At 39.3% G+C, this 23,607-nt stretch overlaps 1 protein-coding gene across 1 annotated transcript in view; it reads right to left on the bottom strand.

Annotated features, from left to right (window-relative positions):
- The window catches only part of LOC122812221, a 459,827-nt gene that overhangs the window by 371,451 nt on the left and 64,769 nt on the right, over nt 1-23,607 (bottom strand). Inside the window, exon 2 of the mRNA XM_044084564.1 lies at nt 17,992-18,372. Coding sequence (XP_043940499.1) covers nt 17,992-18,372 — 381 coding nt within the window. The remainder of the gene's footprint in view (nt 1-17,991; nt 18,373-23,607) is intronic.

Genomic DNA, 23,607 nt, shown 5'->3' with positions numbered 1-23,607 from the left:
CAAGGTATGGAGGCACAGAGACAAATGGATACCTTTGTAGTGCGATCGGAGGGTGAAACTTTTTACTGGTACAGCCAGGACCTAGTCACGACTGGTCCAGGGGCAGTAACCGAGGAACTGATGAACGTAGCCATCAGTAAAGCCCCCTCCCTTGACACTGATCGACAGCATTTGTTACACTGTACTCTATACTACTGTACTACATCAGGACCCGATAGAGAGTATGAGCAAGAATTGTTTAGAAATCGTGCAACTAGATTGGTTTTGCATACTTTGTACTGGGATACTGAGGGGAACAGTGTAGTTAGCTGTTCGTTACCTCAAGAATTCCTTGCATTGTATAGATCAAATTGGTTACCACATGTCAGCTTGACAAAGAACAAAAGTGTCAAATGGGCAGACTTAGGAGAAAAAGTAACAAGATGGGAGAAACAAACTGATTTAGAACTATCAGAACAAGGGATACAAAAACAAAAACTGAATTGGTTGACACAGACACATCCAGCTGTACACTTGCAATCTAGCGAGGACAGCTGATTAGAGTTCTTATTAGAAGAAGAAGAAAAGGCCTTATGTGAAATTCCAACAACTCTTTGGTCAACAGGCAAGTCAGATGTAGGACTTATTCGAACAGCAGGACCAGTTACAATTACCCCAAAGTCAGCTTTTAGACCACAGAAAAGACAATACCCTTTGAGAAAGGATGCAGAAATAGGAATTAAGCCTATAATAGCAGCATTACTCAAAGAAGGAGTACTGGTAGAATCTCCTGATTCACCATGTAATACACCCTATTTCCTGTTAAAAAGCAAACGGGGAATGGCGGATGGTACAAGATTTACAAGCTGTAAATAATGCAGTAATACCTAGAGCACCTACTGTGCCAGACCCACATACCTTGTTAAACGATTTAGAACCGCAACAGAAATATTTCTCTGTGGTAGATATTAGCAATGCTTTCTTTTCAATACCTATACATCCTGATAGTCAATATTGGTTTGCATTTACATTTCAGGGAAAAAGGTATACATATACTCGACTACCACAGGGATATTGTGAGAGTCCAACAATATTTGCACAAGAAATGGCTAGCAACCTGGCAGGGTTTAACCCACCGGGAGGTAGTCAAATTCTACTTTACGTAGATGACATCTTGCTAGCAGCCCCTACCCAGCAACAGTGAAGGGAGGATACTGTAGCATTATTGAAATTTTTAGCGACACAAGGACACAAAGTAAACAAAAGTAAGTTACAACTTTGGAGAAAACAAGTTAGATACTTGGGATATGTAATATCCAATGAAGGCAGAATACTAGATGAGGAAAGAAAAACAGCAATTTTGCAAGCACCTAAACCAGCAACCAAGAAGGAAATGATGTCTTTCTTAGGTACAACAAATTTTTGTCGGAGCTGGATACCAAATTATGCTTTGGAATCTGCTCCACTGACTGACTTGATATATAAGACACCAATGACAGCACACGATATCTTACAATGGACACCCGAAGCAGAAACGGCTTTCTGCAGGTTGAAGCAGTTGATAGCTTCTTCATTAGTTTTAGGACTTCCAAATTATCCCAAACGTTTTTTTCAGACCGTAGATTGTAAGCAACGATATATGATGTCAGTATTGATGCAACAACATGGGGATAAGCAACGCCCCATAGCCTATTATTCATCACAGTTAGACCCAGTGGCGTGATCTTTGCCTCACTGTGTATAAGCAGTGGTTGCAGCTGCAATGGCAGTACAGGCTTCAGCCTCAGTGGTGTTATTCCACCCTCACACATTGAGAGTGCCTCATGCAGTTGCAATAATTTTACTGCAAGAAAAAGTGGCATACCTTTCCCCTGCTAGACATCTTTCGTGTATGACTATACTGCTGAGCCAACCTCATATGACAATTGAACGATGTACGACATTAAATCCATCAACACTACTCCCAACTCCTGCGGATGGCACACCACACAGCTGCCTGCAGGAAATTGAACAGTTAGCTTTACCTAGACAAGATCTCACAGATATGCCCTTGGATAATGCCGAGGTGACATATTACGTGGACGGCTCATGCAGAAGGGGTCCTACAGGGAAGAATCTGGTAGGGTATGCAGTAGTTACAGACACTGAAATTTTAGAAGCTCAATCCTTACCACACAACTTATCTGCACAAGCAGCAGAATTGATAGCTTTGACGAGGGCATGTACTTTAGCAAAAAACAAGTGTGTGAACATATATACTGATAGTCAGTATGCTTTATCTACAGTACATGTGTTTGCACAACAATGGAAAAATAGAGGAATGATAACATCCAGTGGAAAACCTATTAATCATGTGCAATTTATTTTGGAGTTATTAGAATCTATTCAGTTACCTACCAAAGTAGCTATTTGTAAATGTGTAGCTCATACAAAACAGCAGGATAAGATTTCAAAAGGCAATGCACGAGCTGATGCATCTGCAAAGCAAGCAGCCTCAGACTCAGAAACTTTACTTTTAAATGAGGAATTACAACCCTCTGAGATTTTAGATTTAGACATGTTAAAAACAATGCAGACACTTACTACAAAAGCGGAGAAACAAAAATGGGTAAAACGAGGTGCAATTCTTGAGAATGGACTGTACATTTCCAAAGAAAGAAAACTGATATTGCTGTCTAATTTATTTAAATATGCAGCTTTGTTGAGCCATGGGCACTGCCATGTCTCAACAGGGGGAATGGTATAGTTAGTAAACCGAATATTCCAAACAAACGGATACACAAACTACACAAAAAAATTTTGTGCAGCTTGTCATACTTTTACAAGCACCATGCACAAGGAGCATTTAAAACCAAGCAAGGAAGTTTTCCTATACCACCATACCCGTTCCATACTATTTGTATGGATTTCATAGAGTTGAATAAATGTGAAGGGAAAAAGTTTTGTTTAGTTATTGTAGACATGTTTTCTAAATGGGTAGAAGCTTTTCCAACCAAAAACCTGGATGCAGCAACAGTGGCGAAAGCCCTGATAAAGGAAGTAATCCCTAGATTTGGCATTCCGGAAAGGATTTATAGTGATAACGGCACACATTTTGTAAACCAGACAATCCACCAACTTGGTAGATTTTTTGGTATCTCCTTAAAGAACCATTGTGCCTACCACCCACAGTCAGCAAGACTGGTGGAAAGGTACAATGGTACCCTAAAAAGCAAACTTAGGAAGCTAGTAGAGGAGACACAAAAGAATTGGATACACTGTCTGCCTTTAGCACTGCTGAGTATGAGAATGGTTCCAAATGTAAAGGGTATGACTCCCTTTGAAATGGTTTTTGGGAGAGCATATTATGTGCCTCAGTGGAAAGCTCTCATGCCTGCAGAGCAAGAGGCTGACAGTTCATTAGCTAGTTATATGAGGAAACTGTTAACAAATAAATCTGTTTTGCAGATTAACTCTTTTTCAGATAAGGAACAGACCAGACCGGTGGAAGCAGTCTTGGCCCCAGGATCGTGGGTTTGGCTGAAAGTGCCGAAAAGGAAGAATTGGGCGAGTCCAAAGTGGGAGGGACCGTACCAGGTTCTGTTGGCAATGCCTACTGCAGTTAGAGTGGCCGAGAGGACGTCCTGGGTTCATTTGATGCATTGTAAACTGGTAAAGAACTTTCAACTTGATAAAAACTTTGTGACTGATACACAACCAGACCGAGATGGCCAAAAACAAAGTGAATAGAAATTTAGATCAACCCCAGAGATGTTGCATAATCATTTTGTTGAGTGTACATTTATTGACTGTAATTGTGACAATTTTCCTCTTGTTGTGGTTTATCCTACACATAACCACACAAGTGAAAGTGGGAAGGCGTGAAGAAACGTGTATAGACTGGCATCCAAATTTTAACACATACCTAGCCATGAAACGTGTATATGCAGAGACTATGAACATTTCAAATTGCTGGGTTTGTACAGCTATACCAACAGCATATGGAGGACTGATAATGTCTGCTGTCCCTTTGGGGATAAATGAGACTTGGGAGAATTTACTTTTCGATACAGGAACTGTAAGATCACAGGACAAAATAGCTTTATTTTTACCTGTCACACAAAAAGGAGTTGTATGTTTTTATAAAAATGACACCCTCCAGGTGGGCTGGAGCAATTGTAATATAACCATATCTTACCGATGTTATATTAAGAATGGTAATGGCAATACTTTTTGCAATACTAATTATGACTCGTATTTAAACTCATTGAAAACAACTATGAATGACATTCGCAAAAATCTAGTTTTGTTTAAACAATTATCAGTTATAGATCAGAAAATGTTTCATGCAGGGCTGATGCGTATTAGTACTAAAGTAGAAAACTGTTATTTTATTTGTGGGAAAAAAGCATATAAATGGTTACCTGAGAATTGGTCCGGCAGTTGTTTTTTTGGTTATTTGGTTCTGGCAATAAGACATACTGCAGAATTACCTTTGGGTAAGATACGAAACGTGAGAGAAGCAGCCCGAAAACCCGAAGGTCCAGTTGAAAAACCTGTGAATCCAGTTGGAAAGATCGAAGCTGGCTGGAAAGACCACAATTCAGTAAAAGACAAAAGCGAATTGACTCATATGGACTTGAGTGATAGTGTTATATCTTGGGCAGGAATATTCCCAGCCTATGGAGCAGTCAAATCGATCTGGGAGCTGAGGAAGTTGTCGAAACTTCTCAAAGTAATGAGTAATGCAACTTTTTCCACCCTAGAACTGGTGACTGATGAACTGAATGCAATGAGAACTGTTGTGCTACAAAATCAAATGGCTCTTGACTTCACCCTAGCGGCGAGAGGTGGTACGTGCGCGCTTATCAAAGAAGAATGCTGTGCTTATATTCCTGACAATCGTCATGAGATCAGTAACCACCTAGAGGTAATTCAGCAAGTATCAGCCATGACTGAACCAGACCCAAACCCACTGATGGACTTTTTCCAGAATCTATTTGGGGGTGGGGTTCCATCCTAATGAATATTCTGATTGACATTTGTGTGGTTATACTCCTAATAGGAGCATGTGTTTGCTGTGGAATTCCCTGCATGAAAAGATTAATCAAAGATTGTATTGATGTATCTGTTACTGAAACTTTGTACCAAGATATTGAGATTGAAAGATTGATCTCAGATGACATTTTTTCTGAAGTATAGATTGAATGACTCACCTAGCTGAAAATCCTAAGTGGAAAAGGCTAGGAGATGAAATGACACTATGCATACTTCAAAATAGAATAAAAAGTATTAATAGGGGGGAAAATGTTAGAAAAATGTGTATTTGAATATATGAGAAATGCTAGTTTAAAAGCAAAGTAGTATATAATGCCTTTTATTCTATTAATCATATAACAGTACAGATTAATTCATGTGTAAATGTAAGTAGTTTTGAAACTACAGTGTGGCTTGAAACAAAGCTGATCCTTGACCCTGGCAGAATGCTAGCTTAGCAAGTTTTAATGTTTATGCTTTTCACAAGTGATTATCTGCTGGGTCAGGAAATTAAATGTGTGAAATAATGAAATCTTCTGCTCTTTCCTGTTGGAATGATTTGGCCTTGTATATGTGTTACTGAGATAGCACGCAGCTGTGGGAGAAAGTGTAACAGAGAACAAAGACGTGTATTAAAAGACTGAAGCTGCTATTGTATTCGAACTGATATGAAACCTTGAAGAAGTAACTTTACAGAAAGACATTATGTCTGACCAGCTGGATAGCAAGGCCGTATTGTATCTAGAGGAAATGTTTTTTTTAAATATACAGCATCAACAGTTTTATGAATAGAGGACTGTAAGCTAAAGTGATGTAGATGCCCTGTGACATATCACATCAGTAAGGTGGGCATAGCTTAAATGTTAAACCTATATAAAATTGTGTGCTTCCTGTTTCATGTCAGACAAAATTCTGTACTTGTACTTTTTTTGCCTCCTGGTGTACACCAGTAAACTTTTTAACCTGAACCTCCTGTGTATTGAAATTTTATTTTATTTAACACTCAGCATGTGTCTCCTTGTTCGCTGAGATTTCCTGTGCAGCTGTAAAATAAAGGAGAGAAAAAGAGACATGAAAGCATTATGGATACCAATCTTGCCTATCTGTATACTTACACAACTGTGGTATATTAGCAGTTCTAAACTCAACCAGCCACTAGTCAAGTTGTCCCTGCTTACACCATTTCAGGTCACTGTAATGGTGCCTGCACTGCTCCCCAGTGCGTGGTATGTCAGTCACACTAGAGATAGCCTTAGTTAGGCTGTTCCAAGCCTCAGCCTTATACTGAGATCCAGCATAGTTCCCCCTGCAGCAGCCTACAGCTGTAGCACTTAATGAGGTTTGCAACAAATATTTGACTCCTCTACACCCCACCTCTATGCCCTGAATTTGGCGCCATCCTTCCCATCTCCTGCCATGTCTGCAAAAGTCTTCCAACAACAGTATAAGTCTTTTCCTGCCAATTTGTTATATTGCATTTTATGACCATTGTGCAAACACGCACAACCATGCCAACCACATTTGCACAGCTGTAAGTGAAGAGAAACATTGCCAAACAAAGAGGAAGGGAGTTATGAAACAGCAAGGATAATATGATATTTGGCATTAATTTGTGGCATGCATATGTGCTGCTATACCTGGTCACACTTTTTCCAATGGTCAACATTGAAATGCTCAGTGGCTTTGCTTTTAAGCCGTGACTTTGGAGGGAGCAATGGGATGATCTGACACCTATTTTGTGGGGACTTACACACTGGTAAAAGTAATTTGTATGATATGAGATTCAAACCTATGCAAAAAAAGAAAATGCATACATTTCCAGATTGGTGATTATTCCTCATTGCCACAGAAGAAGTGCTTGCCAGCCATGGTCATCACAGATATACAGTTTAAAGAATGAGTGATTGGAGTAAGCCTGTTGTCCACCCTCCACCTGATGCTAATGTGTGATTACATGCCACTCAATGTATCTTAAAGACCATCATGGAGGCACAGGCACATTCCACTAGGGCCTCTGAGGACATGCTTAGGGTTCTAGATGTGGCAAAGCTGACATGCATGACTGTCTCCACCGTGTGACCAATTCAATGGATCAGGTGAATGCCACAATGGAGCAGGCAGTGTCTGTGATGGAACATCTGCTGGGAGGGGGACAGTATCCACATGGCCATAGGGCTGCAACATCATCTGGTCTTAGCCTACATGGCAGTGCCTGATCCTGCTCCCATAGTGTCACTAATTCCACTGCTTCATCAGAGGTTGAGCTGTCCACAGCCAGACATGGTAGGCCATGGGGTCATGGACTTGGGTGTAGTCATAATGAGAGCTTATCCAGCAGACATCTCTCACATTCAGGTAGCAGCACCACATATGACCATAGCCATGGACATACCAGTGCAACTCCTGACAGAGCTAGTTCTTGCAGTCAGTGGTGACTCAGCTGGCTCACACCTGTCTAACATGCCAGGATCTAGTGCTAGAACTTGGCTGTGTTGATGCAGACACTCACACACATATTTCACATAGAGTGTGCATACAGATGCCCACATATACCAGCTACATGAGGCATTAATGAGGGTTGCAGGTCATTCTGTCTCAGTAGTCTTTTGATATTATCTATATTTCTGCCTGCTTGTGTTTCTTACTCACACACACTCACTACTTTGGTGTCAGCCTTGGCCTCCTGCCCCCTTAACCCCCACCCTGTGCAAGTGACACTAACTGTACCATCACCTTTTTTCTATGTTTTTAATTCAGGCTTACATATGTATATTATCTGATGCAAAGGATGGGTAATGAACTGAGTGGTTAGCATATGTATTGGTGATATTATCTGGAAATCTTTTCTGATTTATTACAGTATTTTGGTGTTGTGATTCCTACCTTGAAATCATCGCTACGGCAGTCATGCTTATTGCTCTACTTGTGAGAATGTACGGATAAGAAGAGTTTGTACTGATTTTTCTGTACTGGGTATTTTAGATGCATGAGTGATGTTAGCTGATAAACTGCATAAACATATATTATATGTCAGCAACAAATGAATAGGAAGACACAGAGACAGCTGATATATCCAGTTTTGTTGCACTGCAGTAAAAGTTTTGAACTGGATATATCAGCTGTCTGTGTCTTCCTATTCGTTTGTTGCTGGTATTTTTACTTTGGACACTGTAAGTGAGCCTTTCATAGTGGTAGTAGTTTTTGTAGTTTTATTAGCTATGTTATATGTCAGTTACATCACATACTGATGTCATTGCTGTATGCAGGTGTCTGCCATTCTTTCATGTCCTTACACATTTATTTTTATTTTACAGATTCAGCATTTACTTTGACAGTCTTGCAGTTACAAATGTTTTAAAGTGGGGCTGACTGTGTGTGATGCTAGCACTACACAGCCATTACATGGATAAGTAAAGGTTGTGAGCATTGCCTGGCATCAAGTTTACTGTATGTATATGCATAGGATGAAAGCTGTACTCCTTACCTGGTCACTATGTGTGCTATCTATTGCCTCTTGGCCAGGATGGGAGCATTTTGTGCACTCCGATGTCTACCTACACCCACAGCAGCTAGGGGTTCCGCCTTGGCTCCTCACCTGTGTGTGGATGTGGTGACTTACCAGTGGTGGTGGAACATTTGCTCCTAGCAAATGGTGTCCCTGTTGCAGCTGTTTTTGCAGGATGACATTGTGTAGTATAGCACAGGCTGCAATAATTTTGACACAAGTACTGGAATTGTACTACAGAGCACCCCCTGATGTATCCAGGCACTGAAACCACAACTTCAGCAGCCTAAACACATGCTCTATGATATTTCTTGTTTGAGCATGTGCCTTGTTATAATGTTCCTCCATGTGTGCATGCACGCGTGTGCATGAGTGTGTGTGTGTGTGTGTGTGTGTGTGTGTGTGTGTGTGTGTGTGTGTGTGTGTGTGTGTGTGTGTGTGTATTTCTGATGGGTGTTATCAGCCATGATTTGATTGCATCCCCTCATCCCCCAGTAAATGGCCTTGAGGGATATCACCCTGGAAAACCTCTGTTAGAGCTGTGAGTTGTGCCAAATATGGGAGTCATGGTAACTGCCGGGGTTGCCAGCACACACATTCAGGATGATTCCCTTAGCATTACACATAACCTGCCAGTTAATGGAGTGGAACACCTTTCTGTTGACATTGACCCTTCCCTGTTCTATGGCTGGTACTTTTATCTCAATGTGCAGGGAGTGTATCACACCCAAGACTTCAGGAAAGTGTGCTATGGGGTAGAAATCCTGCACAGTTCTAGTTCTGTCATCAGGGGTATGGGGGAAATATATATAGTCACAGGCATGCTGTAGCATAGCATAGCATTCAGAAACTGGTGAAGGATCCTGGATGCTGATGCCTCTATCATTCCTGCACGTCTCCTGTGAGTCTCTGAAAAGTTCCTGTAGCTAATATTATAAGTGCTACACATACTTTGGTCTCGACAGATATTGGTTCCCCTCATTTTGCCCTTGGTCTCAGTCAGAGGTTGCAGAGTTCCTGCAGGGGGTCTCTATCTATCGTGTAGCACTCTACAATTTCCACATCATGCAGACCATGAGAAGTTAAATGGGGCCTAAATACCCTTCTCCTCCTTACCTGAGGTCTATCAATAGCAGCAGCAGCATGGACTTGAGCCTGTTGCACATACACATGCAGAAGAGCAGCAGTAGCCCCTAACATTCTTTCCCCCCAGTGTAATTTCTGTGGCAGTACTCTAGTAGATTTTGGAATACAAGGCAAAAGACTACACTAAGTGTACATGATGGCTTTATAGCTTGTTGAATTGCTCCACCATCTTGGATTGGTTGATCAGCATACAGTTAAGCTGCTCATGCTATAATTAGCATGCCATGATGTTTATCATGTTTGTGCAGCTCTACACATCATGTAGAGCTGCTTATTGAATACAAATTAGCTCGCTATCGCTGCAACGCATGCACCATTTAGACAAGCCATGTAGAGTTTATTGAATCCTGCCTTCATCTCATTTTTTTCCTAAACATTTCTTCCACATATTTTACAGGGATTTCCATAATTTGTTGTTAGCTTTTCCTTATATATATATTTTTTTTTATTTACATTTGTTTCCTGGGAAATTCCGACTGGACGCAGGTCCTTTTCAGTGATGCCGGGAGAAAGCTCCACATCATGTACATGATAAATAGAGATACAAAGTTGCAGCAATAGTAAACAACATTACAGGTTGTTGACTTTAATACAATAACAAGATATCGATTATCAACAGCATATACAGTAAATGTTGCAAGTTAAAATAGTTTCTTGTTGTTTATAATATTAGTAACAAAGTTGTCAGACAAGATGTTAAAGTATGTAAAGACAACTAGCTATTTCTGACTGTGGTTAGTAGTGGCGGTAGTATAGTTGGGTTAAGGGGGGGTAAGGGGGGTGTTAGTCTGGATTAGAACAAGGACAAAGCCAGTGCAAATTTAAGTGGAATTTGAGTGCAGTCTTGAAAAGGCTGCTGGAAGGTAGAGTAGTTATAGATTGTGGAAGATTGTTCCAAAGTTTAGATATGGTAAATGACAATATGGCTTCTCCTGCTGATTTTCTGGGTTTGATAACAATGAGTTGATTTTTGTTGCTTGATCTTAGGGGCCTAGTGAGGTGATAGGGTTGGAGAAGGGTTTGAAGGGAAGGGATGTTAAGGGGGTAGTGAATAAGTTTATGAGCAAGGGTGAGTTGATTAAAGTGAAAGAGTTGCGGGAGTTCTAGCCAGTTTAGTTCTTTAAGGGAGATACAATGATGGCTGCGGTAGGAGGTTCCAGTGGCAAATTTAGCAATTTTGTTGTAACAAGCATCCAGCTTGTGTAGGTCTCTCTATCTAATGTTGGTAAGTATGGGGGATGCATAGAGTAGGGTGGAGATTAGCTGGGAATTGGCTATGGAGATTCTAGCTGCCTTGGTTAGTAATTGGTGGCTTCGATATAATGTTCCAAGTTTCTTGTGGACTTTTTTTATTGTGGGAGATATGTGGGTGCCAAATCTAAGTTTGTTGTCTATTTCCACACCGAGTAATTTTGTATTTTCTGATGGAGAGATGATGGTATTGTCTTTGGCAAGAATGTTGAAGTAGGGGGTGTTTTGGGTGGCTTTGGAAGGCTGGAACAGGAGAAGTTTTGTCTTACTTGGGTTGAATAGGAGCTGAGCATTGGATAGCCAGCTTGCTACAGATGAGAATGATTCCTGTGTGATTTGTTGTAGTTCTGGTAGAGTGGGGGCAGAGCAGATGAGAGTAGAGTCATCTGCGTACTGTATGAGAGATGCTTGTGTGGTAGCAGTATGTAGGTTGTTAGTGAAAAGTGAAAACAGCAGAGGGCCAAGGATAGACCCTTGGGGAACTTCGAGAGTAATTGGGAGGTGAGGTGATATGTTATCATCCCAGATTACTGATTGCTGGCATCCGTGTAGATAGCTGTGGAACCAGTTGCAGGCTGATTCTGAGAAGGAGAGGTTGGGGAGAGTAGAGAGTAGTAGCTCATGAGATACCATGTCAAAGGCATTTGAGAGATCTAGAAATACAGCAGTAGAGAAGAGGCCATTGTTTTTATGATGAAGTATAGTGTTGGTGAAGGAGAGCAGAGTGGAGGTAGTGCTGTGATATGGCCTGAAGCCATGTTGGGCTTTGTAGAGGAGATTATTAGCTAGGAGGTAGTCGGAGGCCTGGGTGACCTGGGTGTTGATACATTTTTCAAGTATTTTGGAGAGAGGGGAGAGGATAGTAATGGGGCAGTAACTGGAGAGGTCAGTGGAGGGGGTGCCTTTGTGGAGGGGAATGATGTGGGATATTTTCCATATCGAGGGAACATAGCCTTCTGTTATAGAACAGTTGATTAGAAGTGAAATTGGGTAGGCTAGTGTATCAGCTGCCATTTTCAAGTATTGAGAGAGGAGGTTGTCAGCTGCAAGTTTGGTGGGTTTAGGTTTTGACAATAGTCTTTTTATGATGGAGGTAGATACTGGGATGAAGAAGAAAAGAGGAGTGGGAGTTTAGGGTTAGGAGTTGGTGGAGCTGTTGTAGGGAAGTGTTGTTTGTTTAGAGATGTTATAGTTTCAGTGAAGTGTTTGTTGAAGGAGTCAGCAATACTGCTGGAGGAGGGGGGAATGGATGGCTGGGGGGTATCAACCTTCCCTGGGTGGAGGATACTGTTAATAGTGGACCAGAATTGCTTAGGGTTTTGGTAGAGTTTAGGGTGGATTTATAGTAGAGGGATTTGTCTAATTTTATATGATTTTTGGCTTTATTGCGCAGTTCAAGGAATGATTGCCTATCAGAGTTATTTTTCTTGTTAGTCGCCAGTGCCCCAGGCCTTATCTGTAGATTTCATTAGGGTTCTAGTGGTCTTTTGTAACATGGGGCATGCCTGGATCTGACTTTGGCATTTCTTACAGGAGCATGGGTGTTTAGGATGGAGAGGAAGGTACTGTTGAAGAAATGGACAGCCTCATCTAGATTGAGGTATTTTAGTGGTGACCAGTTAATTTTTTGCAGGGAGGAGATGAAGAAGTTGGGGCTGAAGTTGGATTTGTTCCATATTTGCCTGTGGATAATGGGCTTCAGACTGTTTGTGTGGTGTTGAATTAGGAAAGTGGGGGAGTGGTCACTAAGACTGTCAGGTAAGCAGCCTGCTTGGTAAGAGTGAGGGGCTTTGTTGACTAGGATCCAGTCAAGTAAGGTATGATTGTTAGGCTTTTTGTTGATTCGGGTTGGGGATTGAATGAGTTGAGTGAACCCATGAGATTAAGGTGAATGGTTGGAAGACTGTTATTACAGGATAGCCAGTCGATGTTAAAGTCACCGACAATGATGGTTTCCTGGGGTAGAGATAAAGTAGCCCAGCTCAAAAGATTTTCCAGGGGTGTAATATTTTGCCCTGGTGGGAAATAACATCCTATGATATTACTTGTTTTGTTTGGGTTTAGTTTTAGATTGGCATAAAGGATTTCGAATATTGAGGTGGTGTTTAAATATCAATGCTACACCACCTTACATTCTTTATCATTTATTTCTGTCATTACTCTACTATTCTCCTTTACTATCTTACTTAAACTGAAACTTCTTTTTTTCCTTGTAGAAAAATACCTTTGTTTATACAATAATTCTTTAATTTTCTCATAATTTTTCTTATAAATTACTTTTCCCTTTTCATGGTAATCTCTATTATTTTCTATGTTATCCATTGTATCTCTATGTATTTTAATACATTCCTGCTTTTCTTTTTTTATTCTGCGACAATAGATAACTATTTTTATATTTTCTTTTAAAAGCAATCCTCCATTCCAACCAATTAACCTAACATGCTTTCATAGTAATATGATCCTTCCATAATTGATTAATATATTTCTTTCCTTTCTTAGCTGACTACAGCATATTGAGACTGGATAGGAACAGAAAAAGGGCAGGAGAAGTGCCTGTATTATACCATTACCTGCCATGCAAAACTCTGAGCTATTAGTGTCATCTCTTAAACTACAGAACTCATAGCCGGCCTTAGGCATAGGCCAACTAGGTGGTCGCCTAGGGCACCGCTCTAGCAGGGGCGCTTTTTCAGTGTTTATTTAATGTAGGTAGACCTGGATAGGGGCACTAGGTGGTGTGGTGGGGGGTGTCGTGGAGCCCTTTTGCCTAGGGCACCAGTTGACCTAAGGCCACTCCTGACAGAACTACAAGTGTATCCATATCATAGCTGCCTAAATCTCAACAGACAAAAATATTGCTACTGCAGAAGAAATTTTAAATTGGACTACAGTAAATATAAAACAGAAAATATCATTTTAGGTAACCTAAATATAGACTGGCAAAATATTAGTAACAATAATTCAAACCAATACCATAAATCTCTGTGGTTTTACCCAAATTAAAGAAAATTCAACTAGACTCTATAAACCCTCCAACAGCCACACAGCCTTAGATTGAATCTTAACAAACTCGCCAGATAAAATCTTACCTAGTGGCTGCTTCCCAGACACCCTTAGTGACCACAGCCCTGCTTACATACTTAGAGACAGGGCGCTTATACAGAAACTACAAACTTTCAAGCAAGTACACAATCTAAAATGCTTCAACATAGCTACTTTCAATGCCATACTTAAAAAGTTAAACTAGAAACCATTAATATTCCTCCCCTTAGATGATGGTGTGCCATTTTTCAACTATTTTTTCTTAGTTCTGCTCAATGCCCATGGCCTTTATCATTCTAAAAGGGCAAAACCAAAACCAGCTCCTTGGTGTAACATAGATACAATACAAATTATGATCCAGAGAGACAAAGCTTGGAAGACGTGGCAAAAATGTAAAATTACTCCTAACCTACAAAATTATAGAGGCTTCAGAAATACTGGTAAATGAAAAATTAATCATGACAGAAAACTTACTTTTTGAACCTCCAGAACAGAAAGAAACACAACCCAAACTCTTCAGGTCTACCATAAATAACCTATTACACTCTAGTCAGTGTTCCCAACCTAACCTATTACCTCTCAAACCAGTTTAATTCCAGTTTTATTCAGGTTCTTGCTCCTAACTCAAGGACACAACAGTTCCTACCAAGACAACCACAACTCCACAACAAACTTTATTCTCAACTCTGTCGCCACTACCCATATCAAAAAGATTCTTGTTAAATTAAAATCTACCACCCTTGCCCCGACAACCTACCAGCCGAATGTGTAATATGGGACTATACTGTATCCATCCTCATAAAATGATCAGTCCAAGAAAAATACCTAACCACCCTTTGGAAAAAGAATCATATATACTCCCTTTCCATAAAAGTGGAAACTCCACAGAGCTTTCTAATTACAGGCCGATTGCCATCCTGTCACCCCTAGCCAAGGTGCTTGAGAAGTGTATTCAAGCTCAGCTCCTTGACTATATTACCACACCTCACAGCATAGCTTTCTTCCCCACCACAGAACAACTACAGCACTGCTAAACTTCATTTCCACCATAAACCAAAACAGAAATGATGGACACCTTGTCTCTGCTGTGTTCCTAGATCTATGAAAAGCATTTGACAGAGTCTCCCATGCCATCCTCCTGGAAGGACTCTTTATGACAGAACTAAACACATCTTCTCTCACCTGGTATCACAGTTACCTCTCAAATAGATCCCAAGCAGTTAAATGGCATAATATATCTATTCCTCCTTTCTCACTGTCTCAGTAGGTGTACCCCAAGGTTTAATACTTGGAACACTACTCTTTAACATTTTCATTAACAACCCCCAAGAAGCACAAAAAAAATCCAGAGGCCTTTCTTGTACACTATGCAGACAACTCAACATTAATATGCAATGACACAAACCTCCACTCAGTCCAACAAAAACACAAGACTCGCTGTCATCCATAGAAAATTGGTTAAATAAATCTCAAATCTTCTTTAATCCTAAAAAATCAATAGTAATGTTGTTTACCTCAAATCAAAATTCCACTGGCAAACCTCTTTCTAAAATTAACTCAGCAAAGAATAAAATCATAGTATTTATTTCATCCACAAAGTTACTAAGGGTAGCTACTGATGAAAATCTAAAATCCAATATACATATTAACAAAATAATCAAAAAAATGCCCAAAACTAGGTGCCCTCTAGAGAGTAGCATGTTACTTTTCTAGTCATACTAGAACTTATATCACAACAATTTTCCATCTCCCTTACTTTGCTCTATGCCACCTCCATTCCCACTAATTTACATAGGGCTCAATCCACCCTACTAGAACAATGTTATTAGTAAAGAGCAAAATTTGCCACCAAAAAACCTTAAAAAAACACCACTGTGTGGTGGTCAAGTGGCTATCATGTCTTCAACTACCACATCACACAGCTGTCTTCCTATTAATTATTATTCATAATCTAATGTGCAATCCACCCCACTGTCCTAGCCTTAAAACATCCTTCAGCCATACTCACCAAATAAACCCCTTCATTTCAATAAAAAAATACTGTATTTCTTCTAGCAACTAAATCTAATAATCATGCTGGTGTCTGCCTTCATTCCTCCCATGTTGCTAAGTTATGGAACATTCTATCTACTGAAATCAAACAACTTAACAAATGCAAATCCTTTAGGGACCAAATAAAAGTCTAACCTAAAAGCAAATGGCTATGTCCCAGTTCCACCCTAGCTAATTTACACTGTAGTATACTATACTATACTAAAGTATACTGTACTATGCTATACTACACTATAGTAAACTATACTGTACTATACAATACTACACTATACTAAACTATACTGTACTATACTATACAAAACTATACTGTACTGTACTATACTATGCTAAACTATACTGTACTATACTATACTACACATCTCTCCACTATAAATCTCCTCACACTGCCAGCCCCCTTCTCTCTATCCAGTCAAATTACTTCTTTTCTCTCCCTCTCGATACTCACAACCAAAATTTCCTATTCTTCTAGTTCTCTTACTTACTATAACTACTTTTATCCCTCTCTTTCTTTTTCCACTCTATTTAAAATAAAAAGCAAAAAAGCAAAACACTTAACTCTTCTCATCTATTATTGCATCACCTCTGTTTCAGGCTAGCACTTTAAAATCCAATTTCTTCCTGCTCCAAATACTAAATACTAACCAATAATAACCAACACATGTTATAATGTACTTCCTTTTTATGCTTTAGTGTGTATGAAGCACATTTTGTATAGATAAAATTAGATGTATTAGTTCTTTTATTATTATTATTATTATTATTATTATTATTGTTATTTCTTTTAATGTATGCAAAACTGTCCATGAAGCTTTTCTCCCCAGGGGTCCCCTAAAAAGGGGCAATGTGTTGTCTTCCCCAGCTGGACTAAACCATTTAATAAATACCAATAAATAAAAAAATAAATATCTGTTACTTTTGCCATAGTGAAATTAAGCAAAAAAGTTACCAAGAGCCCCCTTTCCATATGGTTAGTCTAGTACATTTATTGTTGTCATGACAAATATGTCAGAGCTCTGTAGGCAAACTCTGAAATTCACATTAAATCAGTGATTACTTCCATAACCTTTTTTTCATAATGCCCCTTAAATGATATTTGGGCAGCACAAATATGAACTTCCCCTACCACATTCACATGGCACTGTAAGCAGGGCACTGTTTCCAGCTCCATTTTTTTCTTTCAGGGCTACAGATATCAGGGGTATGCTCAAGTGAGAGTAGCCACTCAGGAGGATTTGCCAGCAACTCTATCATACGGTTATCATTATCTGATATGACAGTTATGCACTTACCTTAATGATAGATATTTAAGAAGAAAGTCCATCTTTGGTAGCAAACCTTCCCTCCATCTTGTATCTCCTTCACCTTCTCATCCCCTCTGTCATTTCCTCTGACTCTCATCAGCTTCAAAACTGGAGAAAGAGGGATGTCTGATATAAGCACAGGAGGGTATCTGGCAGCCTGGAAATGCTTTATCTTCCAAGTGTCCCTAATGTCTATGTAATAAACCCTAGAAGTTACCAAATATGAGGCCTTCTTTTTATAGCACTGTCAAGATGGCAAGTGCATATTTTTTTTGGTTATCACATATACTATAGACCATCCATCCATCCTCAGCCCCTTTTCCCATTTTGCACATGGGGTCAGGGTGTCACTTCAATAGTGACAATCATCTCGAGCCAAGGTTTACATAGCTGGGTGGCTAGCCCTGCCACAGTAGTTCATCAGTACCTCGCACACACACTCGTACCTACAGCCAATTTAGAGTGCCCAATCCACCTATTGTGTGTCTTTGGAATGTGGGAGGAAAACCATGCGACCACAGGGAGGACATGCAGACTCCACACAGAAGGCACCCCAGCCAAGAATCAAACAAAATAACTTTTTGCTGTGAGGCAACAATGCTAACTGCTGCACAACCACATCATATTATATACAATCACCACACTGTGCAACATTTTGCTTCTTAATTCTACAAACCAAATATATTCTAAACAGCTTACCTTGTACACTCAAATGCACAGTACAAACAGCTGAAATGATGGACTCAGGCTCTGTGATATTTGGCATGTGATATAATGCCATTCTGTATGGAGTGGGTCTCAGGGAGACTGTGCAGTAATAAAACCCAGCATCACTCAGTTTTAAACTATGGATTTTTAAGTGCACTGTTCTATTGTACATTACATTTGAGGTTGAGAATCGATCTTTGGATTCCACAAGTTGCCGATGAGGTTTGTTGGCAAACTCTCTGCTGTAGTGCCACATCAGTGTTTGCACTGAATAAGTCTTGCTTTCCGGCAAATTCATTCTGCAGCTGATTGTCTTGATTTGTCCTCTGTTGCCTTGATGATGAGTTATCTCAACAGCAGAAATGTCTCCACCTGTAAAAACATGAGACTCAGAGTAATCAAGTCAAACAGATTTTTTTCTTAAGAACAGTTAATATCTCAAGGAACATTAAAGAAAGGTATTTTTAGGGGTAAAAAGCAGTTTGTGTTTATTTTCTAAATGTTACTCACTTCATATTTAATGAAAATAAAAATTTGATATTGCAGACATTTCCTCTTGGCGATTTTTTTTTCTTGACCTTACAGTATGACCCATTCATTGTAATATAGCTATCTATTCTTATGAAAATAATTCTGATGCAGCAGGACCAGAGGTCTGTGGTATTCAGTGTTATGATACAAAATGTAGGGATCTATATCACATCATCAAATCACAATTAAGCAAATTCTTCTTCATCAAACACCTATTCAGTGGACATACTATCAATCAAACTAACTTTTCAGCAAAAAGTTTCCTAAAGCAAACCGATATTTGGACACCATCTAGAATTTGCACTTTTCCCACTGTAGTGCAATCTCGGAGTTGGTATATTTAGTTAGGGGGTATGGGCGGCATAGACCCCACCTATGTATGTGTTAAGTTTTATGGTTTTGTTTATCATCTCTAGGGTGGACTACCGTCAGTTTGCCCTAGGAAACTTTTCCTGAAAACTTAGTTTGATGAATAGTATGTTCGCTGAATAGGTGTTTGAGTAGGAGACATTCGCTTAATTGTGATTCGATGATGTAATATACTCAAAATGTGCTTATTTATGCATTATTAACACTAATAGTTCCTTCTTACAAGTCAGTCAGAATGTAGTTTGAGGGTTCAGACTACAAGCTCCCAAGAAGGCATTGCAGTCACTTAGGAAAAATAGCTCATACTCAGGGAGTCAACTAATACAGCAACCTTACAGCATTCTTACTCCTCACTTTCAAACTTCTTAATCTAGGCTGCTGCCCTACAACACCTGCTCTGCCTGGCTACAGAGAGGGTGCTATGCTACCTTTTTTTTTCCTAATAATGGCGATGCTCTCTATTTGCACTGCACTGTAGTAAGGCTGAATCACAAAGACAAAGCTTTTTCCTCGATATGCTCCAGACCAGGATATCTAACTGCCTAATCTTTGGAGCATAACGTAAACTCACGATTTCATAAAACTATTCATCCAACTTGTTAGAGTGCAAAAGAACCAGACTGGATAAAATGCAACAATCTAAACAAGGCACATAACTCAATTTTAAGCACTTTCGTCTCACACAGGAGACTTCATCAGAAATAGAACATTCATCACATCACTTCCTTTTATAACCTTCCTAAAAAGAAATTTAAAGTGACTGTGTATATCTTCACACTTTACAACAAAATTGAAGAATGAACTACTTTCCATTAAGAACCTCTAGTCCTTAGCATTTAGATGAGGAAATGGAAAAATTGGCAGTTAATTTTATGGAAAGAGGTATCCCAATGAAATGGTAGCTGATATAATGAAGGAAGTTATGAAAGGATGGGAGAATAGGTTTACCTCATTATTAGGGAAAAGGAAAGAGGTTATTAAAAACAACAAAGGTGAGAACAAGTTATGAAATAGCCTTTGCAGTGACATATGATGAAATGTCAAAAGACATAAAAAATGTTATAAAAGGGAACTGGAAATTTCTTGAAGGTAATAAGGACATAGTGGGAACTATTGGTAAAGAACTACTTTTTATCAACAAAACACTGGTGAATTTTAAACAACTATTCAAAGGTAATAAGAAAAGTAAAATTAGCTTCAACAAGGAGAAAGCAGGGACAACTTAATTTGGTTATTGTAAGCAATGCCCATATATTACTGAAGATAAATATGTTATTCTAAAATAACAGATTGGGTTCAAAAGTTTAGTTCAGGTACAGAAATTGTGGCTCTGCAGGTATAGTCTACCTAGCAAGATGTTTAGGATGTGATGGGTTTTATGTGGGAAAGACAGAGAGGCCACTGAGAAAAATAATTTATGAGCATAACTATGATATCCAAAAGAAAAACTAACTTGGCTAAACATGTAAATTGTTGTAAGGAATATAAGAAAATCACTGTTGGGATTATAGATATTGTTTGAAAAGCCCTAGGGGAGGTGAGGGGGAGAAAGTAATACAGTACAAGTAGTTGCTCTGGCAGCTAAGGTTAGATGCAGAGAGAGTTCCGGGGTTGAATGAGAAGGTGTCTTTGCAGCCAGTTTTGAAACTTAAACAGCTAAGTTATGAACAAAATGATTTTGTAAGGTATTCTATAAGGTACTGTTTTTATAGAGTATCTTACATTATTTAAATGTTTTGTTAATATTCATCTTCTTGTCACAAGGTTTATATTCTTAGAATTTTAATAAGCCCTTTTAATATTTTTACAGAACATTATACCCTTAAACTGCATTTGTCTTGAATAATAGAGAGAAAATTAAAAAAAAATAATTTTAAGAAAGATTTCTAAGACAAGTGAGTGATGATAATTTTTATGTAGTTTCTTAATGAAAGGTAGTTTTGTTCTTCAGTTTTGCTGTAAAGTGTGAAGACATACACAGTCACATTAAATTTCTTTTTAGGAAGGTTATAAAAGGAAGTGATGTGATGAAGGTACTATTTCTGATAAAGCTTGCTGTGTGAAACAAAAGCACTTAAAATGGAGTTATGTACCTTATTTAGATTGTTACATTTTATTTATTGTAATAAAGTACTTAGTTAAATTCTCTGGTCTGATTCTTTCACAGTGTAACAGGTTGGTTCAGAGTTCTTCAGGCAGTGCGTGCCCCTATTGTTTAAGGTTACTATAAAACTATTTGCACCTTTTATGAACAAGGAGGCATTATATGAGTGCATTGGATAGACTGCTTCTCAGATAAACTTTGGCATTTAGTAATTCTGTGTCCAGTGACTTTTTTATTCTTTTTCATCTCTGTTGCCTGTCAGCTATCAGCTCTCCCATAACACAACAACCATTCATTCCTCCTTGAGTGAAAGCTTGTCATGAGATGCCAGCATCCAGGCAACATTAGCGTTTTCTACTTAGCCCTAACCTCCCTTCCTTAACACTGTCTGATAGTAACATGCTGTAATAGTGGTAGCATGAAGCATGCACATTCCTGTATGTGCACACATCCCAGTTACAGCTCACAGTGCTAGTACTTGGGATGTGCACATCCATGTTCGACAGCACTGACTACCATCTGACAGTAATGTGCTGTAATAGTGGTAGCATGAAGCATGCACATTCCTGCAGATGCATACATCCCAGTTACATCCCTCCGTTCCTTACCACCATCTGACAGTAATTTGCTGTAATATTGGAGCATGAAGCATGCACATTCCTGTCCATGCACACATCCCAGTAACAGCACGCTGGTACATGGGGGTGTGCACATCCATGGTCGACAGTGCTGACCACTGTCTGACAGTAACATGCTGTAACACTGGTAGCATGAAGCATTCACATTCCTGTATGTGCACACATCCCAGTTACAGATGACGGTGCTGGTACATGGGGTGTGCACATCCATGGTCGATACCGCTGACCACTGTCTGACAGTAACGTGCTGTAATCATGGTAGCATGAAGCATGCACATTCCTGTATGTGCACACATCCCAGTTACAGATGACGGTGCTGGTACATGGGGTGTGCACATCCATGGTCGACACTGCTGACCACCATCTGACAGTAACATGCTGTAATAGTGGTAGCATGAAGCATGCACATTCAACCATCCACTGGGGAGTCAGCAGTGCACATGACCATGTGTTTTCCTTCCACTGAGAAGAGGTAAGCTAACACTGACCACTCACTAGCTTTTTCTGGTTCCCCGCCTCCCACACCCATGTTGGTTACTGACCTTGGGTCATGCTTTATCACTCTGAATCCAACACTTAGACCACTGATTTTTGACAAAGTATTTTGACTGTGACGTTTACTTTTTTAACCTCCTAACCCTACCTTTCTCCACTCTATTCCTTTTCACTTTGACCTCCATGCTGACCTTCCTGCACCCTTTCTCATTAGTGATGCTCAGCAGCATTTCTTGAGTATTACATTGGGCATACTTTTATGAGTCCTACTTGTCGCTCTCCTACTTTGGACACAATAGAAGAGTGTTTGTGGGATCTGTTCGAGCAGATTTATTTTATACAAACACATCACTGTAGAAGTTTACTGACTATACCTTAAGTAACTTATATATAAACTAACAACTGCGATCATGTATGCTCACTCTCTGGCTGCTCTTTCAAAATGGTACTAGGGATTGCACATGTCAGATTTATATGTGCACGTACAGCCTTGACATGCTTCTTAAAGATACAGCACACATTACTTGCACTCTGATCTACACTACTCATCTTGTAATGTTTGAGTATAGCACCATCATGCTAATTCTGTAACTGTTAAAATTAAATGCTTATGCTTCAGAACATGGGTGCCCAATCAGTGATATCTGCAAACTGTGCTCACCATTAATATCATCTGTATGGTAGGGGCTAGTGTTGCCCATAACTCCAACCGCACTAATTCTAAAAGAAGATGGAAGTTAAGGGGACATCATCCCCTTACAACTGTTTTTAATAGAAATAATGTTAGCAGATATGGCTGCAGTGAAATGTAATATGAGCTTTTTAAGTTATATTGTCTGTTTTAGGAGTGAGTATAGCACCTTAAATTGCTGTCTGTTTGCTATTGCTTTGAGAAAGACCTCTATGTGCCTTCAAGTCTCTTGTCTTCTGCATCCTTCCTCATTTAAAGTACCTTTACACCTGTTTTCTCCCCATTCCACCTCCAGCCAATGCTATTCCATAATGATACTTATTATCATTAACCAGTTAGTCACTGCTCCTTAACTAATTGTATTATTTGGTGTATGCATGTTGTTATCAGTGGAAAGTAATATGTTATTTCTCTTTTATTGTACACAGTATTTTGTAAAATGCTGCCTACTATTATTCTAGATTAGTTGCTTTATTAGATCTGATAGATACATATTTTGCACCATAAATTCAACACATATATGCTTTACTTAATGATTTGTCTGTCTGTCTTTTTACTTACATATCCTGCTGTGAATGCCTGGGTTATAGCTGGAAACTGTATTTTGTGTCAGTAAATCTGTTCACTTAATAAACAATAAAAAATAATAAAATCACAATTTTTGTTTCCCTGTTCCTTTAATTAAGAGTAATATAATAATAGGTTTATAAGACATCAGCAGACATTTGGTGTGGGAGACTAGCTCAGTTTCTTAACTGTTACAGAGCCCTGTCTGATTA

The sequence above is a fragment of the Protopterus annectens genome, chromosome 9.part0, assembly GCF_019279795.1.
Source record: "Protopterus annectens isolate FY-2018-M chromosome 9.part0, PAN1.0, whole genome shotgun sequence".
Taxonomy (NCBI): Eukaryota; Metazoa; Chordata; order Ceratodontiformes; family Protopteridae; genus Protopterus; species Protopterus annectens.
This window is presented reverse-complemented; position numbering and strand designations above follow the sequence as displayed.